The 23,608-nt window shown below is 42.4% G+C and overlaps 1 protein-coding gene across 3 annotated transcripts in view; it reads right to left on the bottom strand.

The window, feature by feature from the left end:
• MEN1 (menin 1) overlaps positions 1–23,608 on the bottom strand; it is a 117,040-nt gene that overhangs the window by 88,437 nt on the left and 4,995 nt on the right. For all 3 annotated transcript variants that reach the window (XM_085625925.1, XM_085625926.1, XM_085625927.1), the window contains 3 exons: positions 14,368–14,446; positions 9,338–9,789; positions 451–659 (listed from right to left, as the gene is read on the bottom strand). In XM_085625925.1, the coding sequence (XP_085482051.1) occupies positions 451–659; positions 9,338–9,789; positions 14,368–14,375 (669 nt within the window). In that variant the 5' untranslated portion in view covers positions 14,376–14,446. The remainder of the gene's footprint in view (positions 1–450; positions 660–9,337; positions 9,790–14,367; positions 14,447–23,608) is intronic.

Raw genomic sequence — 23,608 nt, 5'->3', positions numbered from 1 at the left:
TTCTTCTATAGATCTCAAGACTGCCTAATAAACAGCTTCTTCTTAAGACCACTTAATTGTATATAACTGTGTTGAAAAAAATAAGTACATTTTAATAATAATGGTCTCCATCCAGCTGCATGAAGTATTAAAACCATTAAAACCATATCACTGAGAATCATATCGCAAGGAAGACAAATTAATTTGAAGGGAAGTGCACTGTAGTTATCATAAGTTCCATTACACAAAAGAGCTCACTTGTGCTCAGTAAGGCCAGCACAAAATCCGAAAGTGAAGGGAAAGTAGAAAAGTGACACACAGGGGTCTGGAACAGTCAAAGCAGAAAAAGATTAGAGAGTCTGATAAAAATAGGAAACGTCAAAGCACAGACAGCCAACATGTCATTAAACAGAAATAAGAAGCATTTCACATAATCTACCAAATTGTGCAGACACAGGACTCTTCAGTTACCCGTTCAGCTACACCAGAATTCACAGTTTGCCCACGGCGGTCCTCATTGCCTTTGCCATGCCACGTCACCTCAGCAGTCTCTTGCCCATCTTTGCCAAAGACTACCCAGGCATGGTCCTCGGACAATGCCAAATGAACGTCTGGGAGGCCCAGGGCCTGGCAGGCCCCCACCACTGCAAAAGCCACTCCGGAACTGTCTAGTTTGGTGCCTAAATGAAAGGAAAACAACATTAAAAACACAAAGCAAGAACATAAAAAGCAAAAGCTTTAATCTGACAATGAATACTTGTTAGTACAGAGCTTAGTGTACATAGTCGAAATGTGAAGAGCTTAAGCCTAGACGTCTACATTCTAGTACAATGACCAAGCAGTTCAGTTAAACTCCTGATTCCTATACTAAAATACCTTATTCAACATGTACAATCTTTTGCCTTCTTCAGTAGAGCTGACTCCGAATCAGCAGCATGTAAACAATATCCCTTTGACAGCAGTTGAAATTCACTGCACCCTGTGCCAGGAATTTTTCACTTTAAAGACAGAAAGTAGGAGAAGCAGAGGGATAGGAAGTGAAATCTAAGGGCCGATCTTAGGGTTTTCAAAATTAAGAACACACAATCAGGCATGTCCTGGACCAATGAATGGGCAGTACCGGTGGAAGGATGGGTACACAGAAAGGAGAAAACTAGCAGAACAAGAATTTCCTGCTGAAAATTGGCCAATCCATTGTGAGAAGACATGGGCCCTGCATGTCCTGCTAAACAATTCATTCAAGTGGTGAGAAAAACCAGTGCAACCATAAACAACCAAGTGGGCTTGCAAGATATTGTAATGCCGGTAGTGACTGGATAGCTTATGTCTACCTTTACCCAAGTGGAAAAATGTACAAATACAGAGGAGTTTATTGAGGACCACAGAAGCATTCAGATAAGCACTTGCCTTTGGGCTATTCTGCTGTTCAAGTGCATTATTACATTCTTGGTTATTAATCTTTCGCAATCCATGAAATCCATGCACAATGAAGTGCAAGATACCTCAAATAGCCCCTATGTTGTTAAAATTACCATTGTCACACACAAGAACCAGGCCTGCCCAATCGTATGGGCCAATGCAGAGTTCAGCCAAACGCAGTATACTTACCGGTCCATTTTCAAATTAAAGGCACAGTCTCTCTAATGAAGCTTGGGTGACACGACTCTCACAGGACATGATCTACTGTGGCTCTTCTCAAAGAAATATAACCACCTACAATGGCTAATCCCTTCTGAAGCACACATATGCGAAACTTCAAGGACAAGGCTCTCTTAAGCAGTTTGGACACATTCCATGTTAGCATCTGGGTCACTGCGATAAATTTAAAAATATTACACTGAAAAATGCATATTTGTTTTAAACAGTTGTAAAGAAGTCACATAGAACCTATATTCTCTTCACACTTCAGGCACAGCCAATGCATCCTCCAAACTGATTATGGGTAGGAGACCTCCCTACATCAGAGCAACTAAGCCGCTTCCATATTGTCAATCACAGTACTCAGCTGATTGAAGGCAGTATTGCAAAAGATTACTCTAGGAAGGGATTGCACTTTTCTGGGATTATGGCTCTTCCCACATGCACATGTCCTTAATGATGAGACAGAAGCAACAGGGGGTTGAACCTGCTTGGACAATGATGGAATGTTGTTAAGTTGGATTACCTTTCAGCTAAACCCCATAGATATTGAAAAGCATTTAAGATGGTACAGTTGGTCGTATCTGTAGGCATTATGAGCAATATATGCTTAGCACCTAGATTTATCTATTATAGGTGCTGTTTGCATCAGAATCCAATAACCTGTTTAGGTCTCCACATTGCGTCAGTGAAGCCATCTGGATACAAATTGGGTTCCTCTCGCTCATCGTTCTTTTGACATGTCAATTCTCCGGATCCAGACATGCTTTATCATGCCTCAAACCACTCAAATGTCCAAGAAACTACCCCGCCCTTTAACTCTTCCACTCTCCTCCTCCTTCCGATACTTTCATATTGGCAACTAAACCACCATGCATTATCCACCATTATATTTGAATGCCGTTGATCTTCGCCCTGTGTTCATAGAACAGGGAAGAACATTACTGGTTCATTATTTCACCAACTTTCCGCCACCCTCCCACATATATCCTCCAACTTCATTTATTCCAACACCATAGATCTTCACACTGTCTGAAATACTACAACTATTTAAACTGCATGGTCACTAACATGCTCTTCAAATTAGAAATTCTTTACACTCTACCTCCTCATAAACCATATCCACCCACATCCAATTTCACTCTGGTCCCATTCCTACTTGTTAACATGCTGTCTGTGGTCACACATTGTTGACCAACTCGACATCCTGGTTTAACAAAAAAGTTTCTTTAGGACAACACCCAGAGGCAAAGCCATCACTCTAGTCTACAAGATTGCCTGGTACTTTCCAAGAGTTGACCTTGTAAAAGGCAACCTTGCTGAACATCTACAAGTCTAATGCCATCATCATCATCATATATATAACTTTATTTCGATCACAGAGTTCTTAAAAAGTACACAGTACAAGAGGAGTAAAAAACAGAATACAAGAAACATTTTACTTTTTTAAAGGACATATGTGCCATAAAATAGTTTTAAAAGTCTAATGCAGTCTTACCGATGGATGCAAGCATTACATACTCTATATGTATTCTCCTTCATGAGGGAATAATATTCCACCTCCTATCAAGCGCTCGATCACCAATCACATTTTTGCCAACTACTTGCCTCAACTCCTGATCTCCGAAGGAAACCTCATGCTGCTTGGAGATTTTAATATTTGGGCTCACCAACCTAACTACTGAAGCACCAAATCTGCAAAGTGGAGGTTCTGGACCATAAGTAGCTTGCCTGTGGCCCAAATTGCCGTTGAAGTGCCCACTGTCTTTGGCACATACCAATCCCCAAGTCAGATCCCCCGAGTATTCCCTTCCTATCCATTCCCCTCAAAATATGCCCCAACCTACAACCACCACGTTCATCTCAAAGTGTCTATGGCCTCCTCCATCTCAGATGTAGGGTGCTATCACTGCCGCTATCCCCCACTATGCCATTGTAGGAAACTGGAATTTTGTTGCAGCTGCCCCTCACTTTTGCCCCCTTTAGAACTACTAGATGTTGGTTTTCGACTGACCGGGCACTGAGGCCTGCTAACCTGACCTCAGCACCAGTGCTCCTTCCCTAAAACAAGGTAACTGCTCAATTGTTCCCCAATTGGCAAGACCTTTAGCACCTTCGTAAACTCCTAGTAAATGGTACCTCTGGTACTTAGGGCATGGTTACTAAAGAGGGTCCCTAAGGGCTGCTGCATGCATTGTGCCACACTAAGGGACCTACCACAAAACTCATGTAGACTACCATTGCAGGCTGCATGAAATGGTGCAGACAAATGTAAAAACAACATAGCACACACCCTGTGTGCCATTCCCCCCCCCCCCCAGACACTGCATGCAATATAGGTCAGTCACCCTTACAGAAGGTCTTATAGCCCCAAGGCTGAGCACATTATAATGCGTGTAAGGGCATATCTGCACAAGCAGATATTCTCCTGTGCTGTCTAGTTCAATTGCCAGATGGTACAAGTGAACAGGGAAGACATCTTAAGTATATGTACTGGGTACTGGTCATTACGAGTCCCTAGCTACATGATGGCTACACTAAAACATATGGTGTTTGGTATTAAACACCTTGGATTAATAAATCCCTACTGATGCCAGTAGGTAATTATTAAAACACGCACCAAGAAGGGGCCTTAGAGGTACCCTCTGAAAACCTACTAGCTTCTTAGTGTGCTGGCTGACTGGTATCGTCCAGCCTGCCACCAGACATATTTCTGACCCCTTGCAGGGGAGACCCCGCGCTCTCAGAGTCCAGAAACAATGCCTGCTCCAGAAAAGGGTGTTCATGCCTCCTCCAGCAGTATGGCTAGTGAATCTGCATACCAAGACCGGGGACTTTAAAGCCTCTGTCGCCTTTGATATGCGACCCCGGCTTCCCCAGACCTGGGTGATGCCACCCTCTGCCCTGAGGCCCATTTGACAGCAGGACAGTCAGGAAATTAGCTATGCAAGGAGACGTGGTGCACTACCAAGCCAGTCACACCCCTAATGTGGGCTGCCTGATGTGCCCCACTAATATAAAGATATGTTATTTTCCTAAAATTGGCTTCAAGTTTGAGTGTGTGTCTCATTTATTGACTGTGTTCAACAAAAGCTTAACACTATCCCCTGGTAAGCCTAAACTGCTCACCCACACTCCCACAAAGAGAACATTTGTGATTATTAATTTAAGCCCTGTAAACCAACAAGGGTCCTGTGGACTTTCTACATGGTGTACCATTGTTTTGGTACACTACACAAAAAGCCAGCTTCTTACAGCCATCATATGCTCAAAGCTAAGCAACCTCATCAAATCTGTGTTAAAGTTGCACCAACAAAGCAGATCAACTACACGCCAAAAGAAATTCATCAAATTAATCTCTCCTAATGCCCTCGAATGGAAAAACCCTCTCTGCTCTCTCAAACAGGCAGGATGCCATGACTACTGCTCCTCAGACTACCAAGAAAACCCACACAAACAAAAGCTACTTTAACCTTTCAATTTTAAGTTTTCCCAAATCAGAAACTGTCCACCCTGCCAGATCAGCATCCACAACTCCTCTCTCCAATGACCCCTGGGAAGAACTCTAAATGTATAACATTAACTAAAGTGCTACAAGCCAGAAAGACATTGCCAGTCGAGGCACTACCACATACATCTCACCAACACTCCAAGCCACTTCAAAAAGACTGGATATGGATTCTAGCTCCACTTCAGACCTCACTAATGTCCTTTCCACAATCAACTATTGTGTGTACCCACTACGCCCCATGTCCTACTCACTTATCAAGGCTCTGGCAAGCCACTTGCCAAAGAACTTGAAACCACTCCTCTAAGCTTACTGTACATTTTTAGCCCTAAAAGCACCTTTAAAACTAGTGGTATCTCACCTACAGTGACAGCACTCACCCTTAAATATTAAGTCCCCTAAAAACAAAACGAAAAAAAAACCACTACTGCCCAAACAACTCACTCGTATTCCTTGGAAAAATAATCTGGGGTTATATTATAGCCCAACAGATCTAATACTACTTCAGGGTTAACAAGCTTCTATAAAAAATAAAATAATAATCAGGTAGCATTCTGCCCTTCTAGGCACAGATTCAGTTGTTCATCAATGCCATTTTCTTATGAGCTACACATGGTGGCGGAGTTGAGGGGCTTAGCCGCCTGACTTGTCAGCTGTGTTCATTACTATTAACCATGACATCCGATCCTGCACTTTTAAGTCAGCAGCAGTAGAGACCACTTCCATGGTCTGGATCTACAGCTTTGTACCCACTCTAAGAACACAAGAACTTGTTGAATTTCCAAGTGCCCTCCACTCTCCTCTATTCTTCAGTATCCACCAAAACCACACTAACTATTCTGAACTTTGGGTCTGCTAATGCCTTCGATGTGGACAATTTCCAGATTCCGGGTCCAGTGACAACATCTCCTCTAACATGCACCAATGCCTTAAGACTGATCACTAAGGCAAGGCAATATGCAAAATCGCACATGTGACTAAAAAGGCAGTGTTCCGCACATACAAAAGCATACACCACTCGCTTCCTCAAAATGTCATTCAAGCTTGGGCAAAGGCCCCTCACCATCCACCATATAGAAGTGTTTACCTGGCCTTTTCATTCTTCCTCAAATGACATCTCAGAGAACACAAAATTGACAATTCCTATTGGAGCTAAAAAGAAGTTATATCTGACCGAAACAATGTCTTGGCACTGGCTACCATTCACCAAACCGACCCACTTTAAAATCATTGTCACCTACCAATATTACGACGCAAAAGGCCTGCAAACGGACTGCACAAAGTTACACCATTTATAATGGGAACCTCCTTCCCCACACAGATTAAGAACAAGCAGCTGGGACTTCACTGTCCAAGGTGCCTAACAGTAAAAACTCCTCTTGTCTTCGATCCAGAGCAATCCTGAATGCATGCCTTTATGCTAAGAACAAACAATAAGGCTGTTTCAACAGTGCCCTGATGATGCTGTTATCTCTCCTCTCCTGGGTACATTGCCAAGAATCTCTCCCCTCTGCCCCAAACCCCCCATGGCGTAGTTACATCCAGCTTACATAAAGAACTGCTAACTTTGTTCACCCATCATGCTTAGGTTAGTCACATATGCATATCACGAGCAACCATTTTTTTGGCACTGTAGCGCATTCTCACGGTGCGCTCTTTTGTACAGAACTGGGAAAGCCATAAAAAAATTAGGTCTTATGTTTGACCGTGAGAGAACAGTAGAGAGGATGTTCAATGTTTAGTCTAGAAGTGTTTTGTGTTAAATTACTGTGAAGGTGAACTGCCTTCGGACTTGGAGATCTTATGCCTTCACCTCCTGTCCTCAGATTTGTACTACACCAATTTCTTATACTCTTACACAACAGTTTATGTTTTGGACAGATTTTTTGCCTTATATAGATGCTAGTGCTTACTCGGAGCAATAACAATTGCTTTTAACATTTGTTCAACTGATACCCTAAGTAGCAAGAGCTTGGTTGCATAGGCAACCTACAAGTCATGAAAGCTAGCACTCAGCATTCCTATTACTTATTTATGAATGACAGGTTTTTTGATGTGCACGAATAATTTGGGAGCATTTGAAGTAAGATTTTTGCATTCATTAGTACAGGTCAAAATTTGATATGAGCGCTTTTAAACCCGCATGTATTTTTTTTTTTATTGTTTTTTTATACCTTATCACATTTATAGATTTTGTACTTGGCTTACTTTTATTTTTATCACTCGGGTATATGAATAAAATAAATATAAAAAAATAATTGGAAAACAATACACATATTATCATTGGTGACATCACAAACTGCCCCCAGGATTATGCAAACCAGAAGTAATTCTGCAAATACAAAAGCTCATATGAAGGCATTACAGAGGAATCTTGTTCTGGATAAACCCAGTCTCCTTAGAAAAGGTTGAAACTCACCAAGACGCATAGTACGATATGAGGACACTGTACAAAACAACTCGTTCATTGTGGTGATCCATGTTTAATTTTATGCAAAGCCCCGTTTTAGTGCACACTCACCTACAGTTTGGTTTTTGGAAAAGCACAGTGGGTCAAAGAACCAGTGGCGGCTGGGGATATTTGGCACTGTCGAGGCATAAAACTTATCCTGAAATCAGACCACTGGAAGCCAGACTTACCAGAGATGGAAGACCAAGCACAGGCAGTTTCTACAGGGCCAGTTCTCCCAGTCATAGTCGTGTCCCCTATACAGATCCAGCCACATAAGAGACACAGCAGCAGCATGGTGATAGTGAAACGCAGTAGTTCTTTAAACAGATACACTGTGCGTGCACAGCTAAAACATATGCAGTGCATCTGTTTACTACACGTGAACCAAAGTCACAGTCATCAGAGCTTACAACTGATGAGGCTAGGCCACCTGGTTACAGATTGTCCCACCCCAGGCTACCTAGATAGGCAGCCTAAAGATGGATAGGGTGCCCACGGCTGATAGATAAGGTGGCTACACTAAAAAGTGACGCTTGCTGAGTGTTATTTATGGGTGTGGCAAGGAGGCACTAAAGAATGGCAGACCAATGCTGAGTTAAAGTAAGCCCTGATTTAGCCTGCAAAGTACGAAGGACGGCACATGTGCACTAGCACATATGCCGGTGAAAGTGTCTGGCTGTCTGACTCTCGCTCACATTTTCTAATTACTATTATAACATTAGTGTGTTTATGATGCAGGAAACTGGGTGGGCTCTGCCTCACAGCCCAAAAAAACAAGCATTTGCAATGCAATAGGTCTCCGATTTGCGAGAGTGTAAGCTATTGGCATTGTAAATGACAATGCCTTTTATTTAGGTGTTTTTAAAACCGATAAATAAAAGACATTGACATTTACAATGCCAATAGGTCAAACTCATGTAACTGCGAGACCTAAAGCAGCTGCCATTGTCCTGGGCTGCTTGGAAAGTTAAAGCGCGCATGGCGCGCTGAATGTAGGAGAAACTCAAAGAAAATAGTACTTACAGACTAAATAAGACTTACCATGTAACAAAAGAAGGGCCCGTCGTCACGAGAGGTTACAAATGAAGATAAGGGTGTCAAGGTGGTACTAAGGAGCCTATTAAATGAGACAAGCCAATGAAAAATATGGGCGTAGAGTGGGCGGGGCTTGAAGTCCATACTCAAATACAGCATGCCTCGCAGAGCAGCACATGCGCTGGTCAGGCTCGACCTAAAAAACAACCAACCCCGATACATGGTCTCTCCTGCTACTGTCTATCCAGCTCGGTTCCGGTCCAGGACCTGGCTTGGCAGTATTAGATGGACTGTTCCCATGAGGCGCAGGGTCAAGACTGATTTGCATATGGCCAGGTCTAAACTGGGGTGGCATGGTGAGCAAAACAGAGATGGATTTAACCCAGATCTCTTGACTGGGGGTGAATGTTTTGATTTGTTCTGCATTGCGCCCATCAATTGTGTTTTTTTTTACTGTCTATCCAGCACTACTCAGACTAGCCACATAAGTCAGTAACACAGCAGGTCGCAATCGATTTTCACTAGAACATCGAATTTAGTTCACTGAAATCCTTAAGTGGTTAGCCATTCTGCAGTGATGCAAAGTCCAAACATCCATCTAAGAACACGTGCATGAAGACACAGACTACCACATAACAATAAATTCCAGTATTGTTCCTGTACAATTTCAGATAGACACAAGCACTTTATTTTCATTACTGAATGGTTTCAGGAGTGGGCCTTACCAGTGATGAAGCTGAAGAGGGACTGGATGTGTGCCCTGTCCTTGAAGTATGAGCGGCTCAGGCTGTTCCAGATGACGTCAGAAACCTTCTTCACTAGCTCGCGGCTGCAAACCCCATGTGGCCGGGGGAAAAGTGACAAGTCCACTGCTCCACGGATCTGTGCTGTGAAGCGGGCATATAACGCAGTGGCGATCGTCAGGTCCACTACCGGGAAATAGACTGGGTGCTCTGGGTCTGAGCCAGGCACAGGCTGAAAGGTTATCTCGGGAACATTGGTCGGCAGGACACGGTTGACGGCCAAAAAGTGTTCCACGAAGCCCAGCACAAGTGACAGGAGGATCAAGTCAGGCTCGTCCCGCTGTACCTCCCATTCGAAGAGGCTCACCACACCGTCAATGGAGCGGATAGGGAAGAACGCCTTCTGGCCCTCCTTAAGACCCATGGTGTAAAATCTGTAAGAGATGAAAGCAGTGAGAGTATAAAAAAAAGTAAAATGACGAAACAAAATCAAGTAGAAAGTCACAAGGAAATAAGAAAAATGTGTAGAAAGACTAAAAAGGGAAAGGAGAGACTATGGTAGCAATTTTGGCAGAAAGGAGGTTGCGGGGGGCGGAAGGGTAATAGGTGTAAAGAAAGAATGTGATGGAAAGATCGTAAAGGAGCCAGGGGAAAATAACAAGGCCATGTCTGTCACAGGTGGGTGTATATAGGGGTAAGATTAAGAACATGCACTGAGAGTTTAAAGGATTCCTCTAACTGCCATGACCGACAGCCTTGGCATACCATTTCCACCTGGGACAAAGGAAATCGAAATTTTGAATATTTGACAGAGTGCCATGTGAAAAACTTCTACTGTTTTCCTCAACATATTCCTTTGGTCATCAGTGTAATGCATCAACCGCCCCCCCCCCCAGCCCCCCCCCCCACCCCCCTCAAATCCATCTACCAGTAATTTTGTACCTTCAACATTAAAGTACAGTTATTCAATGTTGGGCTATGAAGGCTACAGCGACCTTGCACTTAACGTACTTCTGACATGGCTTCCAGGCTCATGGTCCAGCAATGGATAATCCAAAGTTTAAGGTTCTTTCAGCTTAGCACCCCTTCAAGCAGCATAACCATGTCACTGCCGCACGTTACTGCTCCAACAGAACAAACCATAAATCTGGTCTACCCAGTCTAGAACAAAATAAACTTTACAAGTGTCCTTGTTTATAGTTACGAAGTAAGGTTTTTCAAATGAGAACATGGGTCTATGAGAACTGCTTTAGAATTCACGAAAAAATATTGTTATTTTCTGTATAAACATATATAGTCTGCTCGAAATAACTAATAATTGGAGTGTCATTATTGATTTGAAGAATAAGCGTTCGTTAAAATATATTCTTCTGGCCACTAAGGGGACATTTAAACTCAGTCAAAACCTTAGGCGCAGTGAGAAGGCTTTTATGTGGGTGGGCCCTCAACTTCCCAAACTGTAAACATTAGCCAACAAAGAGAGGGTGCACCCAATTAATCCGCTCTATCACCTATTGTATCGTGGTGAGCGTGGATGTTTCAAATATCACAAGAGAGTGTGCGAATAGCATCCAGGTAAATTAGTGCTCACGTCACATTTCTTAGATATATATCTATATATGCTTTTGGGTCCTCACCCACAGGTACCACCTGTGGCTTGCTTCATCATTGGACCCAAACCCAGATCACCTAATGGAACTGGGCGGGCTCTATAAGTTTGTAAGCAGAGCTCTCTAGGAGGTATGTGCAGGAAATTAGGTGTGTAAAAAATGCCTATAGATCCTCTGGTACTATTTTAATGTACAAGGTCTAGGGCAAGATTAAACAAGCATTTGCAATGCAATAGGTCTCGCATTATTAAAGTTTGAGCTATTGGTGTTGCATTATTATTAGCAATGCCAATAGCTCAAACAAATAAGAGGGACAATGAAACCAATGAATGCTAAGTAATGAGCAGGCAGCAAGCCCCTTGTTGAACACAATATCTCTCGTAAGCAAGAACGTATGCAGCGCATGTGCTGTTGGAGGGAAGATCTAAATATTAGTGAGACATCCTAACCAAAAATACAAATAAAACGATGGTTTAAAAAGCAGGAGTTCTTAGAAGTCACATGCATCAAATCATGAAGATTTTACTGCACATTTTGAACACGTCTAGAGCATTTTCAATTTCTTGCTCCACACAGTCTTGATTCAGACACTAACACACAACAGACATTGAACTACTGAGGGTTTCGACCGACGTGTTGCTAAAACTTAAGGTGGGCCACTGGTAAACTACAGATAAATGTTTGTGTAATGCACTGCACCATAAACTACTGGATACTGTTAGATAAGGTATTCAGAACAGATCTATATCACTAGCTGCATCATGGATCGGATGCTGTGAGCATCAGATTTCAGATTTTAAAAAAACTTGTTTTGACAGAAACTGCTAAGTTTAACATGCAGATTTCAAGAGGTCCTCCATCATTCTGAACCATATTTGCACTGCTACAGGATCTTACATTATTTGCGAGTCATTAGTGTACCAGAAGCATTTTAAAGCTTAGCTTTCTAAATATATTTTAAATTTAGACTAGGTTTAACTAATGTAAACTGCAGTAATTCGTTGCAGTAATTTAAACTTAAGTAATTTACTTCCCCTGGAAATGCAGAATACTCGGACCCCGCCTGTTTTCAGTGGATCACTGGCAAAACCATCCATAATCCGAAAGGTATGGGTCCTTAATAAGCAGAAATTTACATTTCCAAACTGTATGTTGAAATGAACATTAAAAAGTGGACGTGTAAGCTCTGATATTTCGATCAACCAAGACGTGGTATTCACTCTTAGGCGCTAAGCTTCATCGTATTCCGGACAAGACACTCAGATCATGCTGTTCCAATTTACACTGACAGTTCACGTGCTACAGTTTGCATTGAAAGTGGCATAATTCCCTCCACAACAGGGAGCTCTCGGGGGGTGGGGGAGGAGGTACAATAGTATGAAGCGACTCATTAATGGTACAAGCGAGTTATGCGGTGCCAATATGCCACCGGGGGCACTTTCTAAGACTGAGAACTGTTAACCTGGTTGCAGTTGATAAAGGATATCAGGTGCCTTAAAATGATCAATGATACACAAGCCTGGGATGGATGAGCGACAATAGGATATGAGGGAGTGGGGGTTGTTTTGGCGTATAATCAAGAGAATGGGGAAAGAGAGTATGCGAAGGAGCTAAAGTGGTGACGGGCAATGAGTAGGATATCAGAACACAGTCCCAGACCTCGTCCCCAACCCCTTGCCCGCTAGTTTCTGTACGTTTGCTGCTTTCTCCGCTCAGTTCGCTACCTGGTTAAGTTCATTCTCCGCAGTTATCCGTAACTTGGGGTCTAGGGTGCCCTTGAGAGCCTGGATGATCCTGTTCGGGTCCATGGTGACGGGAATCTTCCTGACCTGTTACCTCTGATAGATCGAGACTAAAGGCCAAGAGACCGATCACCTGCGCACCAGCAGCGGCCCAGGAACACAGTCAGACTCCCCGTTTTACGACACCTGCGTCAACAAACCGCAAAGCGAGAGAAACAGCAGCGCTTTACGATCGAAACCTCGCAGGCGGCTGACATGTTGTACGACTGCACGCAGGGCGATTTTGCTTATGGATTTCAGTTAACACAACAAGCGGCCACAGAGCGTAAGAAGTGCATCTGCTGCCGGGGGCAGCCATGCTGTACGGAACGGTGAGGCTGTAGAGGACGACTAGTATAAACAAAGAGTGCTACGTCACCATAGATGTCAGTCCAATTGAGAACCTGCCTCAGAGTATTTTTTTTCTTAATTTTTTGTAGTACTCGTGTTCAACTTATATACTGTGCCAAGTTATCATTTTACTTTTTTATGTGGCATTTCCATGTTTGAAGTCTGTTTATCAGAAAGAAAATATGGAATAAGTGCCAGAGCTGTCGACTAGGGAAGTTGATTTGAGTCCCGCTGTGAGCTCATCATGTGACTGTGGGCAACTCAATTTCTCCACGCCTATAACAAACGCTTGCCATGACGTATTTGCTCAGCTTTCTCGCCTGCTAAAAGGTTTCTTGTCTTTATGGGGCCATGTGTTTGGCCCCATAAAGATAAGAAACCTTTTGCGATGAACGCAAAGCAGGCGAGGCCGTCCAAATGGGACGGCTCAGAAAGCCAAGCAAATACGTCACCGACACCTCTTTTCCAATGGCTGGCCACCGTTTAGCATAAACGGTGACGCCAGCCAATGGAAAAGAGGGGCGGGGCTTAATGCCCCTTACAGAAAATACCACATGCGCGCAGCCTACGCCAGGCGAGACCTAAAAACAGTGAGATGTCCATCAGAATACTATAGTCCTTAACATCTATAGGCTGACATGTTTCAGCAGTTAGTTTGCCTGTAATGGGTCAGGCCGCTTTCTCCCGGAACCAAATTGGTATTTTTATCCTGCATCAAAAATGTTTATTCACTTATTTATATGCTTTCATCTAAATCTTTTATAAAGAATGCATGCAATATACAGACCATACCGCTCGGACTCTTTCCGGTATGGCTATTGATGGCTTAATTAGTATTAAGCCATCACGGGGTTAATTAGTATTAAGGCATCACAGGGTTTACAGGGGAGGACGGTCCCTAGTCACTTTTATCAAGGGAGCATGTCCACGTATTGACGTGTGTCTCTCCAGGAGACCCTTCCTTTGACATTGTAACTCAGCCAGATGTAAGGCTATGGGTTTCTCCATTTACAATGAAAAGTGCAGTGGCAAAAGAGATTAGGGAGCAACTAGCATAAGCAACAACTGCAAAAACAAACTAAAAAGGAAATACCTTTAGAAAGAATTATAGTACACAGCTGTAGTTGTAGTGTAAGTACCGTAACCTGGAATGCTATGCTTGAAGGAAATCAGCAAGAGTCCACTCTGGGAAATACCTGGTCTGAGATTAGTAAATGAGGTGGCAAGTGTAATAAAGAAATAGAAAATAACAAAACAGCAATGTACTTACGGTTGCATGGGATGGGCAAAATTGCAGTCAACTCAAAACAAAAGAAAGGCAATTAAGCCAAACTCTTGAAAGTTGAATACTGTAACAGATAAAGAAACATGAATGAATACAAGGTACATTAGACTCAGGACCTAACTCTGAGACTAGAAAACTATTCGAGCCATAAGTGGAAGGCAGTTGTAGACATACACACAACACCAAGGGACAATTCAAATTTAGGTCCAAAACCATAATCAAACACTTATAAAGCACTAAAACCCAAAAGGTACCAAGTGACTGCATAACATCAATTTCAAACTACCTATAGGTAAAACATGTATATTAAATATTTTATTAGAGTGCTTGAGGTTGGGGATCGCTTCAATCTTGCGCTGCTCATTCAATAGATTATGCCCCAGGGATATTAGCGCCTAATCTCCCAGAAGCTGAAAATGGAACAGTACGTTTTTTGTTTATTCATTTTTAGATTGTGCAACAATACCAGACACAATTAAGTTTCAAGGCGACATAATAGCAAACAAAAAATACAAGCCAATCTTAATAGATGTATCATAATAATTATAAATACCTTAGAGCAGTGAAAACAAAAATCCTCAACAATACACTATGTTAAACGCTAATCAGTTTAGCATATTAAGCTCTACGGGCGCTTTTTAAATGTAATATCGTAGAGCCCAGTTAGGAGGCGCAGATTAATGAGGGTGCTGGATCCATAGTTTCACATTACGTACAGGTTCAGCCAGAAGCTTCCCTCTAGATTTCTGATGCAGTCATCTGGGCAGCACCAGCTAGGGTCATGTGACGAATTTAGGACCGTGTAGTAGGTTGAATATGAAGTGAATTTGCCAAGTAAGGGAAAGCATCAGGAGGGCGGTAAAGACTCTTAAGCCCATACTGCACTTAGGTACTTTGGTGGACCTACTCATTGTAGTTTGGAAAGGTGAGCTCTATTCTCCACAGCAAAGGACGTGCAGGCTGGACGAAGACCAGGCCAAGAACGAGCCGTCTGCGCCTGACCAAGACCTGACTGGGCCAGCCTTCTTTCGAATGGATCCCCACTGTATCTTACTCAAGGGCAAGTGGAAGTTAACAGCCCCGAGTACAACCACTGCCCCCAAGGGAACTTGTTGGAATGCACCTTAGCACGGAGGCATGAGTGAACAAATTACCTCTCAAATCATCTGCCAAAAGAGACTGGTACGCCTTTTTCAGAAGAGTTAAGTCAATGACTGTTACAGCTGATGTCAGTTATTTTAATGCCAAAATAGCCCTTGATTTTGAGCCGCCGCTCGGAAAAAAATAATAATAAGATGACATCTCAATAAAACTTACTTTTAGCAAAACCACCGGTAGGGGCTCAAAAAGGAGTTCAATGAAGACAGCTTACTCCGTAGGACTGAAAGCGCTTACCGATCAATTTGTATTACAAACTGCAACTTCTAGTTAAAACATACTTAGATGCTTGTAATAAGACATTATGCGCAACAGAATCCGCAATTTCAGGTTTGACTAATCCCCTCCAGGGTTTAATTCAGAGGGGGCAATGTTGTAAAGCATTTGGTTCACTCTCATTACTAGGCCCCTGTATCATGAAAGACCTGCACATTCGGAGGTTCTGTAACAGCTTCTTTCAGAAATGAGATTAGCAAGGGATGGGGGCGGACACATATCTGGTAACACTTATAGCACTGACAAAAGGACAGTCTCCGAGTCCCATGATTCTACCCAGCTGACAGTAGCACCCGCAAGAAATTTATTTTTCCAGGGCAATTATAAAGAAAGGGTTTGCCCAGCAGGAAATTTAACCTCCAACAGTTCCCCCAACATCTTAAACCTACCACCGGCTTCTACACCTTATATTGTGATCTTGGGGAATGTGGCAAGCTTCAAAAGACAGCTGGGGGGAAAGTTTTATCAGTTCTAAGGGCAATTTTTATTTCAACATATAAAGATAGTTAGAACAAACGTATTAGCTGGCTTGGAATGGAGCCAAAACTTTAGAGGGTAACTGCATAATTGTTCATTTTGATCAACCAGGTATAGCTGGCAGATTACTGTTCCTGCTTTTTTACCTCTAGGGTGCCCACTCTGGGAGTCAAGCCCTTCCCCTGTGTTTCTTCTATAAATCTCGAATTTCATCTAAATTATCCCTGCTCAAAATAGCTTAAGAAGTTGATCTTCATCTATAAACTGGAACACAGGTTCGACCCCCTGAACCTTTAACCCCTTCCATGCGGGGCGGATTCCCCCGCTGTGCTGAGCGCTGCTTGCGCGGGCGTGGTCATGACGGAACGGTTCCGTCATGAGCACAGGCCAACCGACGCTCATGACGGAACCGTTCCGTCATGAGCGCCGAAGGGGTTAAAACGATAAACGATTGACTTGTGCCACCAATTTAAAAAAAAAAAAAAAAAAAAAAAAAAAAAAAATCTACTGTTCCCCTTAGGTGCACTGATTCAAAAAGTTTCCCACATAGGTGAGCCTGTAGTTTTCTAGAAGACGTGAGCTAGAATATATTGTTTCTGGACAGCAAGACACAAGGATGGTTGGATCGGGTTTATTAGAAAATACGATCATATTCGTTTTTTTTTTTTTAAAACCTTTATTCAACAGTTTAGTCATAAAAGCACATAAAATAATAATACAACAAGCAAAAGGTATACACATCATAGTTTAAAAAATACAAAAAGGCAATCTGTTATGAGAGCCGAAGCATTGCAGCATATAAGAATGGGCTAGCGTGAGTAATAAATACAGTCAAAATCACAGTCCCCATGTAAATACGAAGCAAATTGGATAAATAATAAAGGATAAAACCCAACAAAGGGCAAGGGAAAAACTTTAGAACATGGTACATTGCTTTGGAGACAAACCACACCAGATGAAAACATTAATTTAAAATACAGTTTGTCAATGTGCAAAATTTTAGAAAATCAATACTGTTTAGTTAAAACATGTTTGAGTAGACTTATTCATGCAGATCTGGCTCTAATAACCTCTATCCACCCTAAAAACTTCGCAATAGCACATGCATAATTAGGGTTTGTGTTCGATCTAAGGATCCTCAATGCAGTGCAGCTACTGCGGGTTCCCTGTAACCTACAGAGAAGTTTGATCCATTTCTGACGAGGTGCAGTGTATCATGGACAAGCACAGAACATGTGGCCAGTCAATCAATCAATCTTTATTTCGCATTGTTTCCAGTGCATATAAAGTACATAAATATAAAAATACATATATGATCAAAATAAGTGTGCTTAACATTAAAAATGCCACATTACAAAATAAATCCAAAAGGTAAAAAGCAAAGCAATCACCACAAGAGTATAAAGTGCATAGTACGAGGTCAGACACAAGATCACTATTTGGGGCCCATTTGCTGGTGAATGTTTTTAGAGGAAAGGTGCCAACCCGGAGTTGAAAATATAGTTTTTCGAGCAAGAGGACAGTGATTACAGTATGGCTAAAAGAAACAACTGGATTTGAAACCTAAACATTTTCCAGTTCGAGATGAATTGACAACTGAAACAGCCTTAGATTGTCTAACCCAAAGTCAGTAATTTTCTTTTAAGGTCACTGCTGTCGGGGATGAAGCAGAAAAAGGATTATCCCATAAAGATCGTAGACAAATCGATGTCAAAAGTTTTTTTATTTGACAAAGCCATGGGATTTTATTCAATGTATCTACCGCTAGAACATTTGTTAATGCCAGTCTGAATTGAACCAGTTCAGGTTGGGACAAAAACCTTCTCCAGAACAACAAAGGACTAAGTCTGGCTTGATCAGTATCTGAGTTCCTACCCATTTTAAGCATTAATGGAAGCAGGAGAGTACTAAGTGGAAGACAGGCCAGACTTCTCACAAACTTGTTTTCTGAGCTTACGAGGGAGGATATATTAGCGGTACCCCATAAATCAGAACAATACAAAGCAGAACCTACTGCTTTGTGATTGTAGATATGTAAAGCTAGGACTATGCTCTTTGATTAAGGGACCAGCAATCTGTTTGTGTTTGAGAGTCGACAGATCCACCTGGGATTTCCATGAAAGGGTGGAGGTCAGTCAACCTCACAGAGATAAAAACATCTACCCTGTTTAAGAGGGTGCCCCCCCCCACCCCTCCCCAACTTTAGCCTACCCTTGAATGACTTGTGTTTCTGGAAAATCATAAACTTAGTCTCTGCCAAATTGATCTCAAGGCCCCGGGTATTACTGAAGTCTTTAAAACCAGATAAGACTCGCTGTAGCCCACTGGGTGTCTTGGAAATAAGCAAAGTGTGGTCCGCAAACAACAGAATAGGTATTTTGTTGCCAGTCAAGATTGGGTCAAGACTGATTTGCATATGGCTGGGTATAAACTGGGGTGGCATGGTGAGCAAAAGAACAATGGATTTAACCCACATCTATTGACTGGGGTGAATGTTTGATTAACTCTGCATTCCGTCCATCATCTGTGTGTCTTTTGCTTTCGGGCCCTAAATGCGCCTGGGTATGCCCAGACGCGGTTCCCGGGCTAACTGTAAAACTGGATTCAAGCTAGCCTGTCTGATGAGCAGGATGCTTGTTTCTGGTCCAGGGAGGACCTGGCTCAGCAGTTCGGGCTGGACTGTTCCCATGAGGCACAGGGCCAGGACTGATATGCAAATGGCTGGGTCTAAAATGGGGGGGGGGGGGGGTCGCATGATGAGCAAAAGAACGAAGGATTTAACCCAGATCTATTGACTGGGGGTGAAGGTTTGATTTGCTCTGCATTCCGTCCATCATCTGTGTCTTTTTTGCAGTCAAGATTGGGGCGTCAGTGGGAAAACTAGAAAGATATTGAACAATATGGTTTAAAAATAAAGGAAATAAAGTGGGGGCAAATACACAGCATTGACAGACCCTTTTAAGGATAGGCAACCGTTCGGTCGATTCTCCCCGTATCCCCCAGTGAAACAGTGCTTAATTGTCCTCATGCTCACAAATTAGGACGGTCAGAAGGTCTAAAGGTAGGCCCTCATCAGAAAGGACCTGCCACAGTTTCTTGTGAGGGACAAGGTCAAAGGCCGATTTGAGATCGACAAAGGCAATCTACAAGCTGCCTCTGCCGATCTCAACTGTCTTCTACTACAGGAGAAGTTACCTAAAGACTTGGCCTGTGGTGCTTACCCACTTGCGGAAACCGGCCTGCAAAGGTGACAAAACATCGTTGTCATTGATCAAGACCTGAATTCTGCCCAAAAGGAGATGCACAAAGATTTTCTGTACATAGTCAATTAAACTGATTGGCCTATAATTGCATGGTGAAGATGATCTCCTTTCTTATGTATCAGGATAACTTCAGCTCCTTTCCAGGATTCTGGAATGGGAGCTCTGCTTACAATGGCGTTAGCCAGGAGAAGGATGTACCCGGACCAGCTCTTCCTGTCCTGTAAGAAAGTATCTGCTTGCACTCTGTCTTTGCCCGGGGCCTTGCCTCTAGTTATCTCTTTCAAGGCAAAAGTAATATCTGTCTATTCTAAAGAGAGCTCTGATGGAGCAATAGGATCATTTACACAAAGGAAAGTAGCTGCATCTTCTGCTATAGGAGTAAGATTAGATGAGTATAATAAGCAGGGCTCGAAATTGGGATTTTGAGGACTAAAGTTAGAAAGCGAAATGTTTGACCAGGACGAACCTGGTTAGTGTATTCAACCCGAGCTCCATCGCATTCAGTATCAAATTGCACATAGGTCCTGTTCTACTGCGGCCATTGATTATTATTGGCACTTTGTGCTTCTTGGCGCTATTTCTACAACTTTAAAATAATAATGTATCTGCTTTCTCTTATTGATCAGTGCCGTTTTGGTATCATTTTGTTTGTTAAAATTTTACTCTTGTTCTGATACATTTTGGAACTTTTATTGTTGTGCATTTCGACTTTATAAGTGTTGTAATTCTTCATAAATTCAGTACACATTGCCTTAAGTTAAGCCTGTCTGTTCTGTGCCACAGCTACCAAGGGGTTGAGCTCAGGTTTATTTAGTGACTGTAGTGGTTTACCCTGACAAGGATTAGGATTATAACTTTTGGAGGGAACTTGCTCCCCCCCCCCCAACAAATAACCCACTATCCAACATACAGGATGTGAACTTACATGCACAAGTGTCATCAGAGGCTCCGCAGATTTGTATGAAGGGGATGGACACAATTTTTTGCCCCACATTTTGGTCTAAAACCAGCTCTAGTGTGGAGTCCTCTGGTAGCATTACTACACAATTAGAACATTCTTTCAAATCCCTATTTGTACAACTGGTTCATTTCTCATTGATTTCCAAGACAATCATCATCGTCTGCATCAAGTTCAGTCACTGCTTGAATCCACAGGTGTTAATAAACGAAGTAATCCAGGTCAATTCTAGTGCAGAACAAGGATATTACTGGACCAAGATTCCACATAGATTAGGCGATAGTACTTTTTCCAGATCGTAGAGTAGTAAGGGTATTATATAAATATCGAACTTCACAGATGAGATCCTGGTTCCAAGTCCAGGAAGATATGGCCGGAACTTTACCAGAAATTACTCTGGCCAGATTTCACATGGGAATTCTGGCTCAGCATTTAGTGTCAGCCTTGAAGGTGACTTCCCAGAATTTCAAATCAGATTGCCTACCTGCATTCGGAATGTGCTTCGTTGGTGGTTCGCTGGTGGTTGGATCCTCTGCATCTCAGGGCATGTGCCCTGCAACCTAAACCAGGAGGTGGTTTTTAGATTCACGAAAAAGCTAGGCTCAAGACCGTTTAATGCAATTATTAACATCTATAAGGCTCGCTCCTGTTCTGTTATACTGTATGGGGCTGGAGCAAGTTTTTTTTATTTTTTTAAACCCAGTGGGTCTACAAAGAGCAGAAAATATCTTTATGAGACACCGGTTGACAGTCCCCAATAGCCTCCCTACTACTGTCTGTCACAGCAAACTTGGCTTGATTCCCTTGTCGTTTTGTATACAATTAGCACCGATTTTATTGTGGCATTCCGTTTGGGAGAAGGAAGAACCAGCCCTAAATCGTGCAATTATTTTAGACTGTTTTAAATTGGATTACATGACAAAAATACCCTGGCTCAGTTATATTTTAAAAAAAAACAGTTAGAGTCCCTGGGGCTGGCAGATTGCTTTCACAATCCAGCTAGCATTGCTAAGATCCCAAAAGCAAAACTGAAAAGGCACTTTCTAACTTGCCTATACTCAACTAGAGGAAATTTAGAGAGTGTAAAAAAAGAGTGTCTTAGAACACTTGTTTCTAGTTTGTTCTTTAGGCATTGAGCCTTAACTTTCCTTTTATTTCAGTCACACTTAATTGTTCTACCTTATTAGATTCAAGTTTGTCATTTCGCATTTTTTGGTTTCTTATCCCCGCAAAGTTTACTGCGATGCCAAACTGGTTCTGTGCCCTTGTGATTACAAGTCCACTCAGTACACACTTCATTTTATGTTCTTTTGCCAACTTTATATCAAGCCAAGGCGTGATTTTATTATCCCTCTCCTAAAGTTTTTAAATATCAGGAAGTGTCGGGCAGCTTTATATTATCTCCATCTTTTAAAAGATTAATTTACTTGTTTAATGATTTACAGATCTATTTCTTCGGCTGTTCGTTTACGCAGAATTGTTGGAAAATTATTTTATTTATTTGTTTTAATTAAATATCTCTGGGCCTTATCGTTCATTGGGACAGGGGATTGTTATGAACTTATACCCCGTCACCTAATTCATGCCGCTATTTTGTGCTAAATTGTTGATTATTACTCGGATAGTGAATGGTCATCGCTTTGAAACACATTTATGGTCTGTATCCCTTTTTAGGTCTCGCGCCTAGCGATGCAGTGCGCAGAACTGCTCGCGCAGCGAGAGTCCTTTTGTTCGGGGTTCCAAAACGGACCCTGGAATTGTACACGCTCGTGCGTGCGTTTTTACTTTTGTGGCCTGCTATTGGCCTTTGCCTACGTGTTTGTTTTTAAGATAGCAGACAATCGTCCAAAGGCTAGCGCGTTGCTCTGCCCATGGCCTATTGGTGTCTATTACGCGCATTCCTGCCATATGGTTTCAATTATCGTGCCCAGACACGGGCGCGATAATTGAAACCATATGGCTTGCTGTGGCGCGCGCACCACTCGCAGGCTTCTTTGTTTTTGAAGCCACCGTGAAAGTGAAAGCGATCGCTTTCCCTGCTGCTTGCTTCTGCCTTCTCGTTTGGTGTTGGTGCGGCCAGCTAGTTATTAAACTCTACTACTCCCAGATACCAGCTCATGGTTTTAGTCCTGTTACAAGATCCATAGACCCTGGTCGTATTTAGAGCTCCCGAGTTTCCCAGGTCCACGCAGTGAGTGGTTCATTGGGTTTTTCTTTGCGTTCTGGAGCTTGTAGTCCAGTTTACGCAATTATTAAATCAGACCTACAAGTCCTGGAATGCAAAACAAAAACATGACGAGGATGAACTAGGCACGTATTGTCCTGGTAACCTTGAGCGCTGTGGTAGCTGCATCCCGTTCATGGACCACTCGGGTGCAATTTGTCGCTTTGGAGGATTGTAAACCTTTGTCTGTTCAGAGGTAGGTTACACTGTACACACTACTTCGAGTGCAACTCAAGTCAGACAAGGCTCTCGCTTTTGTGAAACTAGCTCACTCAGGATTTGGTTTTAATTCGTTATTTGCAGGCATGTGTTCAAAAAGGGATAAACGGGAATACGAGACCCAGAATGCAACGGAAAACATGGACTAACGGCCAACACATTTCGGGTTTTGTTTGTTTCAAGTGAGACTAAGTAACCCACCGCCTTCCATTCTGGTACTTGTTGTACGGGATTTGTGAAAAGGAAATGCAGGCTATGTGACCAAAAAGCTGAGGTCACCAAGCACAAGTCTATTTTTCCCTTCTTTCAATTGAGTTCGATATGTCCATTTATAGACATGGCACGATGTATTTTACATTGCAGTTTCTCTGGTTTAATTGGTCTGAGTTAAACACGATTAAAGATCACCATTTGACCACTCTGCAAAACCGGTTTCTAGATCTTTTCTTTATGGGCTTATTTTTGCTTCATCTTGAGTACACAGACAGATCACAGCACCCAGCAACAACATGCTGCTAAACACTACAGACACAACATTGTTTATCTCGAAGGCTTTTCAGAACACGATTTTATGCAAACGTTTTATTTTTTCCCCTTATCCTGCATCTCACACACAAAAGCATCCATCCATAACCTTAAATTGTTCTTAAT

Source organism: Triturus cristatus, chromosome 9, assembly GCF_964204655.1.
Source record: "Triturus cristatus chromosome 9, aTriCri1.1, whole genome shotgun sequence".
In the NCBI taxonomy this organism is placed as follows: Eukaryota; Metazoa; Chordata; class Amphibia; order Caudata; family Salamandridae; genus Triturus; species Triturus cristatus.
The sequence above is the reverse complement of the archived record's forward strand: the minus strand, read 5'-3'. Positions and strand labels throughout refer to the sequence as shown.